The sequence below is a fragment of the Phodopus roborovskii genome, unplaced genomic scaffold (genome assembly GCF_943737965.1).
Source record: "Phodopus roborovskii unplaced genomic scaffold, PHOROB, whole genome shotgun sequence".
Taxonomy (NCBI): domain Eukaryota; kingdom Metazoa; phylum Chordata; class Mammalia; order Rodentia; family Cricetidae; genus Phodopus; species Phodopus roborovskii.
The window spans coordinates 23,345,030-23,364,428 of NW_026126558.1; the positions used below are offsets into that span (position 1 = coordinate 23,345,030).

At 45.1% G+C, this 19,399-nt stretch overlaps 2 protein-coding genes across 2 annotated transcripts in view; one reads left to right on the plus strand and one right to left on the minus strand.

Annotated features, from left to right (window-relative positions):
- The first annotated feature begins 955 nt into the window (after positions 1–955).
- Positions 956–4,733, plus strand: Tppp3 (tubulin polymerization promoting protein family member 3). The gene is made up of 4 exons (XM_051201390.1): positions 956–1,124; positions 3,619–3,812; positions 3,927–4,080; positions 4,200–4,733. Exons 2-4 carry the CDS (start codon positions 3,625–3,627, stop codon positions 4,386–4,388), a joined length of 531 nt encoding a protein of 176 aa, XP_051057347.1. The 5' UTR covers positions 956–1,124; positions 3,619–3,624; the 3' UTR covers positions 4,389–4,733.
- Positions 4,734–8,207: 3,474 nt separating this feature from the next.
- Positions 8,208–19,399, minus strand: part of Lrrc36 (leucine rich repeat containing 36) — a 57,809-nt gene continuing 46,617 nt past the window's right edge. Inside the window, exons 10-14 of the mRNA XM_051201533.1 lie at positions 16,621–16,786; positions 15,187–15,335; positions 14,318–14,441; positions 11,231–11,345; positions 8,208–8,678 (exon numbers count right to left, since the gene is read on the minus strand). Of these exons, the coding sequence (XP_051057490.1) occupies positions 8,453–8,678; positions 11,231–11,345; positions 14,318–14,441; positions 15,187–15,335; positions 16,621–16,786 (780 nt within the window). The 3' untranslated portion in view covers positions 8,208–8,452. The remainder of the gene's footprint in view (positions 8,679–11,230; positions 11,346–14,317; positions 14,442–15,186; positions 15,336–16,620; positions 16,787–19,399) is intronic.

Below are 19,399 nucleotides of genomic sequence, written 5' to 3' on the forward strand. Positions count from 1 at the left end.
CATAATGGAAAGAGCAATGGGTCTTCCGGAAGCCAGACCGTGACTTACACTAGTTGGCCTGGGGCAGAGAATGGGTGGGTTAGGAGAGGTTGTGGAAGGATAGGATTTTTAAGTGTTGGGGATTAAACACAGGGTCTTGTTCACAGTCAAAGCACTACTACACTACTCTCTTCTCCGTTCCTCCTCCCGGTTCCGTGGTAGCTCAAGTTTGCCTAGGCATTTTGAACCCACTGCGTCAGTTTCCTGAATACACAGATTACTGCCGTGTGCCACCACGCCCAGCAAGGTTATTTAGTTAAGTAATGCTTACTGTGAAGACTAAAGGGGATGCAGACTCGGGAGGCAGCAATGGGAGCAGAGGCTGTGAGGCAGGCGGAGGAGAGGAGAGGTGGCAATAGAAGGAGGTAGCCGTCCTCGAGGTCCGGGAATTGCTTCCTGGCAGTGGTCACCATCCAAGTACCCATAATTCCGGGGCTAGGCACGTGTGATCCACTGATTGTTGCGGTCTTCCCCCAATGCTCCAGAATCTGGACCCTACTCAGAACCTGGGAATAGCTGGCAAATGCCACATTTAGCATTAACTGTGATCTTTGAGCTAGCTGTAGACGCTTGTCAATGAGGGACAGGATCCCATTCTTTTCTTCAAATTCAGCTTCCGAAGTCTCAGGTTGACTCAGGAGTCCCTTAAAGGTTGGGGACCCTGCTTGAACTTTGGGGGCTGTTTTCACATTGGCCATGCAAGTTCCTATCCTAGGACATCCAGGACTGCAGAGGGCAGCTCTGGCTGCTTGAGGACCAGCGGTTGTAGGGGAAGGGCAGGATAAGGTTGTCGCCGCAACTCCAAGGGCCCAGTGCCTACAGAGCACACAGGGCGGGGTCTGGTGGGAGGAGCCAGTGTGACCTTGGTCACTCTCCCGCCGAGACTGCCTAGGGGGTGGGACTTACCGTCTCTATGGTGACCAAGAAACAAGGGATAATACCACAGCGCCGCCCGGGCTGCAGTCCCGTCCGGGAGCCGGCAGGGAGCGGAGCTGTGGAGCCTCCTGGTCTCCAGCATCTGTCGATTAGTTCCTGGGTCCTGTCTATCCGAAGGCACGCTCAGGAGCAGCCACAAGATAGAAGCGGTAGGAGAACTGAACATCGACCTCCTAGTTAATATACTCCGCAAAGAGGGGGTGGGTGGGAGCAACCTGTACCAACCCTTGGATGGTACTGAGCTGAGGACACCAGCTGAGCACCCGGCCCTGGCCCCAAGGGTTCCACACATACCCCTGCCCCCACCTTCTTGCTAGGCTGATTGATGACTGCAGCTGTCCCAGCAGGAGCTGACGGGCGGATTCAGTTCAGGGGTGTGGTCACTCCATCCAAGGCCTACAGACCCCAGAGCAGCTGTCTGTGATTTTGTTCCACCTGAACAGCCCCTATCCATCTTCCCATAGATAGAAGTGAGCCACAGGCTCAGGACCCTCCCATTTCCTTGAGACAAGCATCATGTAACACTCAAACTCCCCTGGACATGTTTACCCTTGGTGACCAAATGCAGGGCCTTGGGTTCCCGGTTGGGGTTTGCACCTTGGGAGAAGCAAAGGGAAGTGTAGTACCACCTAGGTTAAAGTCCCACAGAGGTCCCCGAAATGTGGGATCTTCAGGTTTCCCAGACATAAGAACTACAACTTATGGATGAGCCGGAGTGGTCACCAGGAAGGGGCTTTCAGGGTTTACTTATGGAAAAAGAGGAAGCTCTCTCTGTGTGTGTGTGTGTGTGTGTGTGTGTGTGTGTGTGTGGGGGGGGGGATATGTGGTCATTGGTTACTTTTTTCTAAGAGACAGAGGTAAAGATGGTGGCTGAGAATGAGGGTGTGGTCGGGATGCTGCAGTGGGTGTGGTAATGGTGGTATGTCCTAACATGATGCAGGAGTATGGAAATGCCAGTGCTGGCTAGACTCTGAGGGGCTTTGGGGAAATCTGTGTCAATAACTCTAGGTATATGGATAAAGTGGGAGAGCTAAGGGTGTGACCAGGAAACTGCTGTGTGAGTGTGAGGTGGTAGGTGTTCAACATTTTGCATGGGACTATGGAAATGTTATTGCATAGATTGGACACTGTGGGGGATGCTCAAGGCAGGGCTGTGTCAGAAGCTGTTAAGTATATAGATGAAAGGGGATGCTCTAGGGCAGGGTCAGGGGCCTTTATAAGCGCTGTGGGTGCCAAGTCAAGTGAGTGTGGTTGGGGTCTTCAGGATGTGAATGAAAAGGATGCAAAATGGGGATACAAGTGTGGCACAGGGTTTGAGCTATAGGCGGGATTTCACAGTGGGGCCGAGGGTGTGGTCAGAGGACTGCTGGAAGGGGCTACGAATATGCACTTTAGTGCAGGGCTGAGGGTATGCTGAGGAGGGGGCTCAATGCAGGGCTCTTAGTGTCTTTTCAGGCATGGAAGTGGATAAGAGAGTCACATTCTGGTTTTGGATGTGGATGGAGGAAGCCTCAGTGCAGGGCTGTGGGTATGGTCAGGGGGTGATGGCAGAGGGTGTGGCTAGCCATGGCTCAGTGCATATGAGCTGTGGGAATTCAGGGTATGATGGGCTGAAGTGTAGACAAAGGGATGTGTGCTTCACGGAAGGATTGAAGCACAAAGACCATGGTCCCACTAGCAGCACGGAGGCATTTAGGGACTAATCTACAAGCCTCCACCTAGGTTCCTTCAATCCCCCACTCCTAAGCTTCACAGACTGGGAGCTACAGCTTCAATCAGTGGCAAGGGGCCAGGAAGCCACGGTTGTGCCCTAGGCTTAGGGAGTGCTGGCATGCCCCACCCGTGGGCCCCTGATCCCCAGCCCAGCCCAGCCCAGCCCAGCAGCACTGGGAGCTTCTCCCTGAAGCCGCCCTGACACCATCCTACCCTTAGCAACACTCTCCAAGCAGCACCACCCTCCCTTAGCAACTGTCTCCAGGCTTCACAAACTGTGGCCAGGCCAGACCCAAGTTCCTGCTCCCCTCATGTTTTTGTTTAACAGCAAATAGTAACAAGGCCAGGGCTGGGCCAGCTGCACCCTGCCTAGGGCATGCACCACTGCCCTTACTCTTGCTCCCTTGTCAGGCTTAGGCTGGGCCTCTCTAGGTCTTCATGACCCTTAGATAGTCACTGACCTCGCTAAATACCTGCCCATACACCAGCCTTGCCTGGCACTGTCCCAGCTTGACATGGAGCTTTCAGGGAGGGAGGGCTTTTCTGCTCCCCCCTTCTACTCAAGCAGGCTTTGTGCCAGGGACAGACAAAGCCGTGCCCTAGCTGCTACCTTTGAAGTCTTCTGGACAGTGCCACTCTGTTCTCAGTGCTGGGTGGCATCATGATTTCATCTTCTGAGCCCTATTGAGAACCAGGACTGGCACTGAGTGTGTCAGGACCTTTCTGCCCATGGCTCTTCCTCAGTTCTGGGGCACAAGAAGACACAAGGTACTAACCCCTCTCCCCAGACAACCTAGGCCCGACTGAGGGACTGTACCAACAGTGTGGCCAGCTTGGATCTTGTCTGCTTTGAGATGGCAGTAGGGACGCTCTGGGTGTAGAGGAGGGAGAAGCAGTTTGGATGGGAGGTAACTGAGGTGGTCCCTACAGGGTGGCATGGCAGCAAGCACGGATGTAGCTGGGCTGGAGGAGAGTTTCCGAAAGTTTGCCATCCATGGCGACCCCAAGGCCAGTGGGCAAGAGATGAATGGCAAGAACTGGGCCAAGCTGTGTAAGGACTGTAAGGTCGCTGACGGGAAGGCCGTAACGGGTACAGATGTTGACATCGTCTTCTCCAAAGTCAAGTGAGTGCCAGGCTATCCCTGTTTCTCATGTTCCCAGAAAGTGGGGAGTTGGGGGCTGGAATCAGGGAAGATGTCAACAAGGGGAATCCTTATGGTGTCTATGGTGCCTGGCAGGGCGAAGTCGGCTAGAGTAATCAACTATGAGGAGTTCAAGAAGGCCCTGGAAGAGCTGGCGACCAAGCGGTTCAAGGGGAAGAGCAAAGAAGAAGCCTTTGATGCCATCTGCCAGCTGGTAGCAGGCAAGGAGCCAGCTAATCTGGGCGTCACTGTAAGTACCCTGCTCACCCCGCTGCTTGGTGGGATATGGGGAATCTTAGCTGGAGTGGGGATGGGTAGGATGGGCCAGGTTCCCTCTCAGGTGACCTTGTGGGAACTCTGTCCAAACAGAAAGCAAAAACTGGTGGTGCTGTGGACCGGCTGACTGACACCAGTAAGTACACAGGTTCCCACAAAGAGCGCTTCGATGAGACGGGCAAGGGCAAGGGCATTGCTGGACGGCAGGACATCCTGGATGACAGTGGCTACGTGAGTGCCTACAAGAATGCTGGCACCTATGATGCCAAGGTGAAGAAGTGAGGCCTGGGAAGGCCGCCCCCGGGGCTGCTCCACTGGAGGCTCAGGCCTGGGTCAAGGGTCACATGGAGCAAGAAAGCCTGGTTCCCTCCCTGCTGGATCTGCCACCAAGAGCTCCCTGCCCAGTCCCAGGGCCATCCCATCAGGCCTCTGACCCAGACTGCTGTGTCCCTTCCTCCTTCTTGTCTCCCTGACTTCTGTCTGGGAGTCAGTGCCTATACCCTCACTGCCCTAGCCTGGTCCCAGGCGTGGCTGACTCTTGCCTGCTTGCCTCATATTTAAGCTGCTGCTCTGGCCAAGTGCCTAACTCTTACCCTGACCTCAATAAAGATACCTTTTGTACCAGTATGGACTGACTGGGTATACGGTGATGGGGTCGTGGCGTTTACACTACAGTTCCCTCCTGTAGACACTCTGCTGGACTCTGCCTCCCACTGGCGGCCCTGCCCAGAAGAGTGGATGAGATCCCCTTCCATTAGTGCAGAGCAGAGCCAGACTGTGCAAGATGCAAAGCCCTGTATACACCCTGACCCTAAAGTGATGACATCATAGCCTAGTGCCTTATCGCTAAGGACCTCAGTGTGCGGGAAGGATGAAACAAACAGCACACTTGGTCTGAACCAAGCCTCGGCAGACTCAGCACTGGGCCTCAGTGCTATGGCTGCCAGCAGGGGGCTGTTAGTGTAAGTTACTTTGGGCTCTAGCCCAGAATCTCAGAACATTCAGGGCTGGAAGGAAGTTGAGAGAATAAACAGTTGATTCCCTAATTTTATGGCTGAGGAAACTGAGGCCCAGGGAAGAAAAAGTCTTCTAGAGATGAGTCCTGAACTATCTTCATGCCAGCCCCGTTCTGGCACAGCAGGCCCCAACACTGTTTCTCAAAAATGGAGCCTCATGGCCAGTGATGAGCCTGGCGTCCCACAGTGAGGGACTGGCTGATTCCCTTCCATCTGTTCACCATTCCGATGGGGAAGGTGGGGCCATTCTGCTCCCTTCAGATCATCAGCTCTCTGAGTGAGTCCCTGGTGTCTGGCCAGAGCTGTTCCCAAGCACAGGCTTCATTGCCAACTCTCCTCCTTTGCTTTGGTAACAAGGGGACTGGTGGACTTCGGGCCTCTGTGAGAGTAGCTTCTGAGGTGTTCTAGAGAGCTGCAGGGGCTCATGGTCACCGAGGGCTTCTTTTCTGACCTGAGCACAAGTGAGGAAATGTGACTGCGTTCCCTCATCCTGCAGGCTGTCCTGGGATGTGCTGCTCAGCCTAGGCTTAAGCCAGCCATGTAGCAACAAGAGATGCACACAAATGGTGTGAGGTGGACAGGGACAAAGGTAGGTTGGGAAGCAGAGGCTGGCACCCACATCCCAGTTTGTCAGTAGCTGGTTTCTCTCTGGGCCGTCCCTGTCCTCTAAGCTACCTGAGTAGTGTTTCAGCCTTCCTTTCCCCAGCAGTAAAGGAGTGGTCCCTTCGTCTAGCCAGGATATCTTAATTGCAAGCTTTCCCTCAGTAAGCATTATGGGAGAACTAACTCCTTCCAGCTCCCACTTACTGAAAGATCTTCACAGCAGATGAGTCCACCTGTGTCCATACCGGGCCTCATGCTCAGCCTGAGCTGAGCAGCTAATGAGGAAGGAGTACCCTGTTCATTCCTGTGACTGTTGGCAATGGTTTGGAGGAAGACAGGGAGAGAGAGGAGAGAGAGACAGGGGAGAGAGAAGAGTGAAAGGGAGAGAGGGAGGAAAGGAAGGAGAGAGAGAGAGAGAGAGAGAATGAGTATTGCTTGACACCGAACTCTCCCTGGTAGGAGTAAAATCCCTTGTTTTCCTTGAAAAGCCACATAGAGCAGAAGCAGCTCAAGGTCCACTTAGGTCCAGGAGACTCTCTGTGGCTGAAAACTGCGGGTGCCTTCTCTAGCAAGGGCAGGCTGGCAAGAAGGCCTCATTAAACTTTCTACAGTGGGTGGTCTAGGCCCCTCTCTCTGGGCAGAGACTACCTCTCTCAAAATTGGCTGCACACCAGACTCGCTCTCTCCTTTTCCCCAGTAGTGCAAGCCTGGGGTGACAGCCTCTCTTCGCCTCAGAGGTTTTCTGCTCTCCAAGTTGGGTCCAGGTAGCCCTGCATGGTGACAACTATGGCCTTTACCTTGACATTATAATACCTATTCTTGCTCCTAGAACTATATGACACATTAGAAAAAAATCAGAATCTGAGATAATTTACACAGCAGTGCCCAGCAGCCCAAAAAATTGCTGGCCTGAGGCAGGAGCAGCCCCTTTCCATGAAAAAGGGAAATGGCAATGGAGGTGGCTTAGTCTGCCAGACTCTGCTCCTCTTTACAGGTGCTCTGATAAGAGACGGGGCTGCCACCATTAGATGCTCACACTAGAGGGAGGGAGGAGTGGGGTACAAAGAAGCATGGTATTTGCCCAGGATGGCCTGCACAGGAGGTTGGCTTGTACCCTAAATTGTGTTTCCAAAATGTGACAACTCAGACATTCCCCTTTCTATGCATGGCTTAAGCTCTATGGAGTGTTCTTCATGGGACCTGGAGACAGAGAAAGTGACTCTTCTGGGAGCATGCAAACCAAAAAACTTTTGGCTCCTCTTGAACAGTCAGATAAACCCAGATGTCTTTAATTCAGAAGCAAGGGGGTTTCACAGCCCACAGTGCAGCAGTAGAATCCCTTCCATGCAGGGCATCTGAGTAGGGACATGAATCAGGGTCTTATCCCCTGCCTCTCTTCCTGCCATGGATTTGCAGGTATGAGAGTTTTTGTTTTCTGGCAACATTAGCTGCTCTGGAGAAACCTGACATAGAAGCAGACCCATAGAGGCTTAAGGTACCTGAGCAATCAGGATCAAAGAATGTATTCTCCATGTGTGAAACAGGCACTGAGACACCAGGCACGCTCACAAGCTGTGTGAGGTGGCATGCTTCTGTTGCCCCTGCTGGCCAGCGTCTTTGTGCTTGAGCCTCTTCTATTTCACCATAACCTGCTCTCTATAGAGGAAGTCTTTTGAATGCAAGCCCCTACTCTTCATTGCTTAGTGGAAAGTCTGTAAGGAGCCATGTAGCTAAGTTCTACCCTCCTCAGCCCTGGAGAGATGCTACTCCCTCTGTGACAAATCATGACTACTACTTTCCTGTTGTATTGCCCTTGGTCCTATGCTTTGCCTACTAACCTGTTTATTCTCAGGTCTAGGTTGACTGTCCTCTGGGGACATTTTCCTGACATTGCATTCTCCAGGCTAGGACTGATGTCCTATTACATATTCTTTTTTGTTTGTTTGTTTTGTTTTGTTTTATTTTGTTTTTTGAGACAGGGTTTCTCTGTATTGCTCTGGAGCCTGTCCTGGAACTAGCTCTGTAGACCAGGCTGGCCTCAAACTCACAGAGATCCACCTGCTTCTGCCTCCCGAGTGCTGGGTTTAAAGGCATGTGCCACCAGCACCCGGCCTATTACATACTCTTATGTACCACACCTCATCTCTGTCCCTGACCCACGACCCCTGATTTTTCAGGATCACCAGATGCTGCATTCTTAGTCTAGAAGGCTCTGCATCATCTCCCTGAAATCATCCTAATATGCAAGATCCTCCACACCTTCCAAGCTCTCATGAGACCAACATCTGAGGTCCATTATATGAGTCTTATCAGGCTGTGGGCTCCTCCAGAGTGGCCCTTTGCACCATGGCAGGAGGAGATCCCAAACAATTCAGAGTCCGTGCAAATTCATCTAACACAAAAGACATCTATAGATGTCCGTTTGTAACTTTCTGCCATAGCCTCAAATGACACTGAAAAGTGTCCACTATTTTTTCCTTCCTGACATTTCCAATCAAATGTTTCTGTGTGAAATGGTGCCTAGGGCTAAGTGCCAACAATTTGTGTGGGCAGAAGGAAAGAATGACCAAATAATGGAGGGAAACAAGTAGAAAAATGAAAGAGGGACAATATAATCATAAACGTTTTTTTCTTAATCTTTGGGGTAAACACCACTACCCAACACCGTGACAATGGCACTGAGAGCCCTCCATGGGTGAAAGGGAGTTGGTGGTGATGGTTTCAGTGCTAGCTCCATAAACTAGGCTCGGGGGCAGCTTCTGAGACAGTCTGTATGAGATACTGACCCGTGTCGTGTGCCATTGGTGAGGAGGAAGACAGCGTGCTTTTCCCAAAGGGTGATGATCTCCCCAAAGGATGACTTTTCTCGGGAGGCAGGAGCGATTTCCCGGAATAACCTTTTTGCTCTTTATTCAGCTGCTGCAGCAGATACTCATTAGTTACCACCAGGGACCTGAGGCCCAGGGGAAAAGGCAGTTATGAAATCACAAAAGCAAAGTAGGTGCCATTCAGGTCTGAAACGGCTACTGAAGACAAAGACACAATGAAGTAACATCTTTCGATAGGATTGTCCAGTTTATGAGTGGGTTATTTTAAAGCAGACCTGCAGTTCCTTTGTTACAATTCATTTGATTGTGTTCCAGAGGGACAGAAGCAAAACTATATTTCACATTTTATGGAGTGGTCCTTCATTCTTTCCAAAGCACTTTCTCGGTGAGGTAAGTAGAAGCACTAGGGCACTGGCTCCTGATCAGGCCCTGCAGTTCCCACTCCCCAAATCACTGCTTCTTTTATTAGGCTGCCTCTCTAACCAAATGTACAGGCCACTACTGCACTCCCGAACTCTGAATTACCATGCAACACTAAAAGCCATCTACACACCAGTACAAACATGACGGATACAGCCAGGCGGTGGTGGCACACACCTTTAATCCCAGCTCAGGAGGCAGAGGCAGGTGGAGCTCTGTGAGTTTGAGCCCAGCTTGGTCTACACAGTAAGTTCCAGGACAGCCAGGGCTATGTAGAGAGAGACTCTGTCTCAAAAAAAAGTATACACTTAATATTAATTATAGCACTATTTTGTTTGTTTTGAGGGGTTGGAGATGGGAATTAATCCACGTACCTCACACTTGCTAGACACACACACACCCCAGCTCATACTGTACTATTTTGGGCTGTCAAATACTATTTATCTAAACTGGTATTAATAGAGGACTAATTTTAAAAAGTATAACTATACAATGAGCACTAGGCAGCTATAATAACAATTAAGAACTAACCCAGATCACTGTGAACTGATTTTTTTAAAAGGTAAAAACAGTGGGACAGTGAGATGGCTTGGTGGATGAAGGTGCTTGCAGTCATGCTTGACAACTTGAGTTTGATCCCTGGGACCTTCATTGCAGAAGAAAAGAAGCAACTCTATACACTAACCTCTACACATAGTACAGCGTATCAATTCTTCCTCTCACACCAAATAAATAAATAGAAATGTTAAAGTGGCCCGGAGAGGTGGCTCACAGAGCACTGTCTACTTTTCCAGAAGATTGCCTTTCAATTCCCAGAACCCACATGGTGTTTCACAGCACTAGTAACGACAGTTCCTGGAACCCTCTTTTGGCTTCCATGGGTATATGGTGCATAGTCATGCGTGCAGGCAAGCACCAGTCACACAGAATATGACTTTTTTAAGTTAAAAAATGAATAAAGAAGTAACACCTGTGTTCCTTTTTACAAAAGATAACAGCACCAGCAGAAGGCTAGTGAGAGGAAAGGAAATGGCTAGACACTTCTAAATTTAACTTATTTATGGATTTGACTTTAGGATGATATGTTTTATAAAACTATACAGACAAGATAAACCAGAAACTTTCCCTAAGAATCAAAGTAAAAATGAAACAAATATGCTGAGTGGTTTAGGAAAACACAGAGTGGTTTCAAATTAATTTGGTAGGTATTTTGAGTGTTCATCCCTTCTGAGAGATACTCTAATGTGCACAGTGTAGACCCCAGACCAGCAGTCACAGCACAGCAGGAAAACATCAGAAACAATTCTCAAGCTCCTACAATGCCAATCAAGATTCTGGGCTGGGGTGCAGGAATATGCATTTCAACAAACCCTTCCTGTAATTCCAATGCAGAACCATAACTTTATGACCTCTCTTTACTCTGTAAAGCTTGAAGTAATTATAGTTTTTGTTGTTGTTTGTTTTTTATTTTTTATTTTTTTATTTTTGTTTTTCTAGAGTCTCAGGTAGTACAGGCTAGCCTTAAACTTGAAGTGCTGACCTCCTACTACCACAAGCACTGGGCTTACAGTCATGTACCACCACACCAGGTGGAAAGTTGTTGGGTGGTTTGCTGTTATTGTTGTTTGTTTGTTTTAAGCTGTCCAGAAAGGGCCTGGATCTGACCCTCTGGTTTCAATGCTACTCTACTGAAAATCAGTGGTGAGGTCTGGGTTTGAAGGTGGGGGGATGATTTTTGTATTTAAACTCAGTTGAAGTCCTAGCAGAAGTAGACTGGCAAATCAGCAATTAAAAGCTTCCCTGGAACTGCCAGCTGCCTTAAGCCTCTCCCCCAGCGTGTCTCCAGTCTGCATTGGGAGGTGCTCTCTGTGAAGAGGTCCATGCTATGCTACTGTGGATTCTTTCCCTATTACTCCTTACTGAGTGTTCTTGGTGAGTCTTCTGTGCTCAACAACAAACAAGCCCTTTCCAGAGGAGCCAGATGGCTGATCTGAGGGGTATGTGATGACTAAAACAATTGACTGACCCTAGAGTCCCATTACAACCATTGCCACCCACCAATGCCAGCAGAGGGTTGCCTCTGGTGTATAAAAGAAGTACTAAAAGTTGTCCTTTAATCCCTGAACTAACATGTCCTAGTACAGAAGATTTACATACACTAATTTACACAGGTGTAGAGTCTAGTTTCCAAGAAAAGCAGAGAAGATAAAGAGACGTGAACACATACTTGGAAGCCAGCCAGCCAGACTGCTCCTACCTCTGACTCTCATGGAGAAGAGTAACTGTCTCCTCCAGCCTTTTCAGTTGAGTCAGCTCCTGGTTCAGGCAAGCCACCTGTATGGTAAGCTGTTGGTTTCTGCGCAGAAGATCATCTACAAAGGGGACAACAGACAGAAGTGAGCAGGACTCCAAGTTCACCTATGAGTAGAGCTCAAGTACTTGGGAACATCTCCACTGGCTCACATACCCCCACATGCCATTTACCATTCCCTCCCATAGAGACAGGAGTTATCTGACAAATTATTTGGGTGACAGATCTGAATTACAATTCAGTCATGTACAATTGCATATATCAGACCAACTTTCAAGCTTCACTAGAGCTAAAAACCAAGGCTCAAGTGCCACCATGAGGGTCCAGTGATGCATTTGCCCTCATTGCTATACTCAGTAACAAATATTCAATCTCTTGCATTCTGAATTTTTGTTTGGAAACTCGTAACCTTCTCTCCCTACCTAGTTTGTGAAAACATCTAGAACTGTGTCAATCTATAAAATTATCAAATTGTGATATCTTAGTGATAGGCAAGACAGTTACACCTACCTCTCCAAATAGTCTCTCACTGCCTGCAGTCATGAGGTAGGTAAAAAACACAGGAACTCTGGTCCTGTAAGAGCCAGTTTTCTAGAATAACACTTTGTAAATGCTAATATGCTTACCAGCCACCTGGGATCTTGTTAAAAATAGATTCTGATTTAATAGGCCTGTGGAGAGGTCTAATACTCCCTTGTCTAATAAGCTCCCAGGTGATGCTTCCGTGGATCACGTTTTGAGTGGCAAGGTCTGGAAGGTGGAAAACAGGCCTGACTGCAATAGTTACACTAACCCCCAGTAAGCCATCATTCCAGAACCAGCCCATATGACTGAATAAAAGGATTATTTGCAAAGTTGGTAGGGAAGATGGATGATCATTTATTTTATCTGGGTTTTGTGACTATCAGATTGTGCTGAGTTAAACAGTGCAAGCTGGCTGAGCATTGGTGGTGCACACCTTTAAACCCAGCACTCGGAGGCAGAGGCAGGTGGAGTTTGAGGCCAGCCTGGCCTACAGAGCGAGTTCCAGGACAGGTTCCAAAGCTACAGAGAAACCTGGTCTCGGAAAAAGAAAAAGAAAGAAAGAAAGAAAGAAAGAAAGGAATGAAGGAAGGAAGGAAGGAAGAAAGGAAGAAAGAAAAGTCCAACCAACCAACCAAAATGAACCCCTAAAAAACCAAAACATGGAAGCTTAATACTTATATGTCGAGTTTCTCACAGCAATTTGAGTGTCTATATTTACCTATGAAAGCCAAGCTAGAGGTTTGAAGTTGAGGGTTGATTTTATTTATGTGTTTCTTTTTTGAAACAGGGTTTCTCTATGTAACCCTGGCTGTACTGGAACTCTCTCTGTAGACCAGGTTGGCCTTGAACTCAGAGATCCACCTGCCCCTGCCTTCAAGTATTGGCATTAAAGGCATGAGCCACCTCAGCCTAACTGCAAACTTTAAAAAAAAAAAAAAAAGTAGAATTTGCAGCTGCGGGAAGTAGAGGCAGGCAGATCTTTGAGTTCAAGATCAGCATGGTCTAAAGACTAAGTTCAAGGACAGCCAGGGCTACACAGAGAAACCAAATCTCAAACAAACAATGTAGCATTTGCAAAGATGGAGAGAAAAGGGAGATTGGACACATGAGCCCATGACTGATGTAATTAATGAAAACCACATTTCTCAAGAGAGATTTGACAATGTGTAAGAAAACCCCAAAAATATCTATGCCCTTTGACTTCTCCTAGAAAAAATAGTCTGAATTGTATACAAGTCTTTAGGTACATATTTTACAGTGGCATTATTTATAACAGCATACATATAAGGATTCATAGCTCCATCACCAGGAAGGAAAGGTGGTCTCAGAGAAACGATTTCATTCTAGGCTCTCTTCCATCTCAAGTCTGTCTTTTGAATATTCAGAATCTCTTTAGAATTACCAACTTTCCATATTATATATTCACTATTATAAGTAAAGGCAGCTTTATGGTTATTAAATATTAGAAGCAACAACATAGAGTTTGATAGAAAAATGAGGGCTACTCATGCAACATTGGGGGAGTTGCCTGTGCCATTAAGTTAGGATACATTAATAGGTCTTTGGATGCCTGTGGTACAGAGGGGAAAATGACTACACAAGTATATAAGGGAACTTTCTGGAGTTACAGAAATGTTTTATATTTTCATTAGAGTCAAACTTAAGATGAATATATTTTGTTGTATATAAATTATCTTTTAAAAAAATCAGGGTATAGTTGGGCAGTGGTGGTGTACACCTTTAATTCCAGCACATAGGAGGCAGAGACAGGTAGATCTATGTAAGTGAGTTTGAGGACAGCCTGGTCTAGAAAGTGAGTTCCTTCAAAACAGCTGGACAAAGCAGCCTTACAGACTACAGCCAGGATTTCTGAATCTTCTTCGAATCCCCCATGACAGCGCCTCTTACCAGCAGGAAGTAGTTTGGAAAGAACGACGCCCAAATTCCTAAATATTGTCTATAAATGTTTGTTTTCATTTAAATGGACTTGGTTATATTAAATAAATAAAAACACCAAAACAAAACAAAAAGAGAGAGAGAGAGAGAGAGAGTTCCAGGATAGCCAAGGTTGTTACATAGAGAAATTCTGTCTCAAAATCAAAAGTGAGGGTATAGTTTAAAATTTTGAGTTGAATGTTTATCATATGGAGGTAAATTAGAAGAAACAATTCAGAAATACTGATGGTAGTCATTGCTGGGTCATGGAGCTGTATTTCTATATTTATTTTCTCCTGCTGTAATGACAAAAAGCAGTGTCATTTAAAAGACATCATTCATATATTTACATGGACACAGATGCCTGCATTACAATTCTCTGAAGCAAAAGCTAGGAACCTAACCTGGGTTGGATTCCTAGCACCACAAAAATAAATAAAAATCTAATAAGATCACAATTTCCATTAATTCCTAAGGAAAAATAATGGTCAAGGGAAACCAAAGGCAGCCATGAGAGCACTGGTTGATGAAGCTCATTAAACAGGCCGTTTACCAACAGCTTTTCTAACTTACCGTGTGTATGAGATGGGTGCCCACTCACAATTGGGATGGCAGCACCACCCTCCAACTGCTGAATTCTTTCTGACAAAATAAGGTTTTCCTCCAGCACTTTGACCAGTTTTTGCTTCAAATTTTCCTTTGACCAGAAAACAACACAGCAACATGTTAAGGATGTGAATTCCTGAGTAGTGCATGTTCTCTCTTGACAGACTGAATGAAGGGGAGCAGCTGTGTGACCTCACTAGAAATTTAATTCATGGATAAACACAGCTCAAGCGCAGCATCCAAACTGATCATGTGTAATCTCAATCTTTCTGGTGTTAATCAGTGCTAAACACTGGTAGGTTTGCAAGGAGCTGGCATTCTGAGTCATCAATTTGAAGTTTCTAAGGCTGAATGTGGTGTCTGAAAATCCACTGAAGTAAAGAAAAGAGAAACTTGGGGATATGAGTTCCTTTCATTCTCTCTCAAATCGAGCAGCTAGATTTGAATGTCTGGCTGCTGGTCCAGGCTTTCTTCTCCATCAGGAGTGAGAAAGATGGAATTTGCTTTCCATCACTGGGACTATACCATGGTTTTCCAGTGTGATTCTATACACTAGAGTTTTTGACTGCTTCCCTCCTTACCCTTTCAAGTATTTCCTTAGGACTGTTGGATTTGGGCTAGGATGAAGGAGTCATCCCTGAAGAACCTACATGCTGTTCCTATCCTATCAAGTTTTGCATTCCTGATTTGTTCTGCTTGACTTTTTCATATTTTGGTTCTGGAGTGTCTAAATGTCCACAGTAGTGATGCTCCTTGGGGCCCTGGGCTATTCTAGTCATGATGTTATGTCTTTTCTAGTAAAGGAAGAGGAGAAGAGAAAGATGAGGGAGCCATACCACGTCATTAGGGACCAGCTGCCCTGCTTCCTTTAGCTCACTCTCCCTCCAGCGGAAGGCTTTCCCTGCCTTGTCATCAAGCTGTGATCGATACCACTGCTGAGGAGGTGCAGGCACAACCAAAGACAGAAGCAAATCTCTGGCAGGACCTGCCAAAAATTCAGGTTGGGCACATGGGCCAATCTTAAAAACTAAAGCACAGAATTACAATACAAGTTACTAGCTGCCAGCTCTGTACCTAACCACCACCTCTGACACGAATTGTAAGTGGCTATAAGAGGTATTATATACCCTGAATCCTTTGTGGAGGGTAAGTTATAACCCTTCCTAGATGCACTAGTACAGAAATACTGCTCCAGGGATGACTTCCTACAAATGGCAACTGTGGGTCAACATGGGAAGGAAAGCTAATTCTCTCTCCTCTATGTCCCTTTAGAATTAAAAAAAATACTATATTCATTATATGTAATAATGGTTTATCATGACAGTTTCATATATGTACAAATATAATTTTATTATATTCATATGTTGTCCTTTCTTGTCCTCTTCACATATAATTTTTTAATTAAAACATTTTGAGTGGGAGTTGGAGAAATGGCTCAGTAGTAGTTAAGAATATCTGCTGCTCTTGCCGACCAGAGTTCAGTTCTCAGCACCCATGTCAGGTGGTTCACAACCTCTTGCAACTCCATCCAGCTGCAGGGAATCTGACATGCTCTTCTGGCCTCTGTAGGCACCAATATATACATGTATACACTAATGTACACATAAGTTTTTAAATGCTGGGATGGGGGCTAGTGCAAGTTAGACAGGTCTTCTCCTACTGGGCTATACCTCAGTCCTTAGAAATTAAAAATAATTTTTCCAGCCCAAACAACTTTCAAGATTCTTGTTTTTATTTAAAGCTTTACTAAGAAGTAAAAGTTCCTTGAATTCTGTCTTCATTAAACAATAAATCAGCACCTGAAGGAGCCAACATCTGTAAAACTGTTTGCCCCATGTTTCTAAAAATTAATCCCTAAAAAGAGCATTTCAACAGTCTTTGCAAAATTCTGATAATCAAACCTAATTTCTGTTGTATTCATTACTTCCAAAGTATCATAAAAATAATTTTGCAATTATTAATATAACTACTCTCTATTACCTGTATCTGATCATGCAGTATATTACCAAAAACCAAACATGAACACACACAAACACCATAGGAAGAAGAAAACAATTGCTACAAAATAATTGGAAGAACAGCTGATTAAAAAAAAAAAACATAGGAAAGACAAATGTAACAAAAATGTAACTGTGGTGTTTCTGGGAAATTTAGGTAAGTGATACACACTTTTCCTTGCAGGTTAAAGGAACTAGATGGCTAGTAAAAAAAAAAAAAAAAAAAAGAGCAGGAAAGTCCTGCTCTAACTGCACAGAGAGCTATGCACTTACCAAGAAACTTCTTGTTGAGGAGGAGGGAGCCAGAGCCATTCCAGTGCTTATCCACCAGCTCTAAGAGCTGTCTGAGGACAGTGGCCACATGGGGGGTTCTGGCAGAGATCGGGGGACTATGGTTTCCTGGTAAACCATGCAAACTGCCCAAGTCACTAGAAAGAGGCTCAAGAAAAAAACAAAACATAACAAAACCAAAACCCAGTACCCTTTGTGTCATTCTTATACAGTAAGGGAAATAAAGATCCGGACATTTAAAGCATTAATAATTTTTTTTAAAGTAAAAAACCTTCCATCTCTTAGTTTGGATATGAATCTCATATCACTGCCCGAGGCAAGCATATGATATACTCAAGGCAATTTCATGTTTCTTTTTTCTTTGTCTTTCATGGTGCTGGAAATTAAACCCAGAACTCCATACACACAGGGCAAGTGATCTACCACTGAACCTCATCTCTAAGCCCTCAAAGAAAATTTCAAAAGTAGTAGATCCTCTGTCATGACTTTTCCATAGAGGTTTTCAGAATTTATTATCAATTAAAATCTGTTAATAAGTACTTACATGTGTGGTTCAATGTATTATATAATACAATAAGAAGATGAAACTTCAGGACACTTTTGAGAAGTTCCATATATGATAAAATAAAATTGAGAGTAATTTAATAAGAAATTAAATTAATAATAAGCTTATATTTTAAATAAACATAAATGCCCTCTAATGTTTTAAGAATTATAAGTTAGATGTTATTGTTAGGTCAAGTACTAATGATATTTTTTTATTCAAAGAAATCATAGGTAAAAATAGTAATATTCAAGTTGGTTTTATTCATTCTAACCTGACATGCATATTGTTATGTATTTTTTTAATGTTTTTTTGAGACAGCGTTTCTCTATGGCTTTGGAGGCTGTCCTGGAACTAGCTCTTGTAGACCAGGCTGGTCTCACACAGAGATCTGCCTACCTCTGCCTCCCAAGTACTGTGATTAAAGGCATGTGCCACCACTGCCCGGCTTGTTAAGGTATTTTATATATGTCTATATCCTAGTCTTTCTTAAAGAATTTTGTGGACTTCAAGAAAACTAATATTTGCTAGAGATGCAGCTCAGTGGTGCTTGCTTAGCACATACAAAGCCCTGGGTTCTATCCCCAGCACCACACACACACACACACACACACACACACACACACACACACACACAGGAGTGCACACACAGACACATAGACACACAAACACACACACACACACATAAAGAATATGACATAAATTAAAGACAGCCAAATCATTTCTCAATTTTTGCTTGGCTCTTTTGATGTAAAAAAAACTAAGGATGGTTATTAGATAATTAAACACAACACTCAAACAGTAACATGAGCTGAATCACATATGTGGCCTATGATTGGAAGGAAATACCATTCAACTAGGATAAACAGATTGGCAGAGAATCTGTGCCTAGCTCTGATCAGTACAGCATAAGGACTGTGGATGTATGACAAAAGATGGAACAAGATGGGATCATTTGGGCTGGGCATTGGTGGTGCACGCCTTTAAACCCAGCACTTGGGAGGCAGAGGCAGGTGGATCTCTGTCTCAAAAAACCAAAAAAAAAAAAAAAAAAAAAAAAAAAAGGAAGAGTTAACCAGATTTGGGGTTAAAGCATAGAAAAGTCTAGTCATATCAAAAGGCCACTTTATGGAAAATTTACTGTTACTGGTTTTCTCTAATTTATTTTTCCTTTTCTTCTTTGTTGAGACAGTCTCATGGGGCTTAGGCTGGCCTTGAACTCCTGATGCTCCTACTTCTGCCTCCCAAGTGTTGGTGGTAAACTCTACCAAGCCCACTTTAATTTTAGAATTTTGAGAATTACAGATCTCAGAAACTAAACAGTGTACACACACACACACACACACACACACACACACACACACACACACACACACACACACAATTTATAGCCAAGGAACTAGCATGTGTGAGGGAGGCCCTGGGTTCTATGTCAAGCATCCACTAAAAGCAAAAAAAGCTGTCTGCCTTATGTTTACATTAAGTCAGCACTTTGAAAGCTTTCCATATTAAGAAAAACAATGTCTAACAGGAAGAAATGGTAACATTAAAGATAGTCCAAAAATGTTGAGATTTTAACAATATGGCATGAAATAGAAGTGAAAAATTTTCTCTAGACTGTTTAGTAATAAAAGCATCCCAATATCCTGGGACTTTACCCTAAATATATTATCACAGTTAGTGTTTTTGTCTGATAAAATGGGCATTTGTGACTAGGAATGTAAAACAAGCCAGAAACTAAAGAAAATATTACAAGACTGCCCCCTTTAGTGAACAAAACACATAACTGTCTCCAGAACTCTCCCGTTTCTGTCCTTCACTTGTGCGTGTGAGAGTGCCTAGGGCCTCACACATACTAGGCACACCATACCCAAGCTCTCACCTCCAGAATTCTGAAAACACAGTAGGAAAGGGTCAAAGGGTCAAGAAACAGACAATTTCTGTGAAATCATCCTAATGGGCAAAAAGATTCCAACAACTAAAAACTTAAAATAACTAGAAACAGCTTTTGATCAAATACTCTGCTTCCTTACAAGTCAGTAAATGACTGACAAATGGTTCACATGAAAAGGGATCACAGACTCAGAGTCGTGGTTCAGAAAAACCAATATTCAGAAAAGGCAGTTCTTGATTCTCTAAGCCACTTTAAGCTAACGATCCCATGGGAAATCTAATTCATTTACTTGTGGATACTTTGGGAAAAAATTAGACTCATTA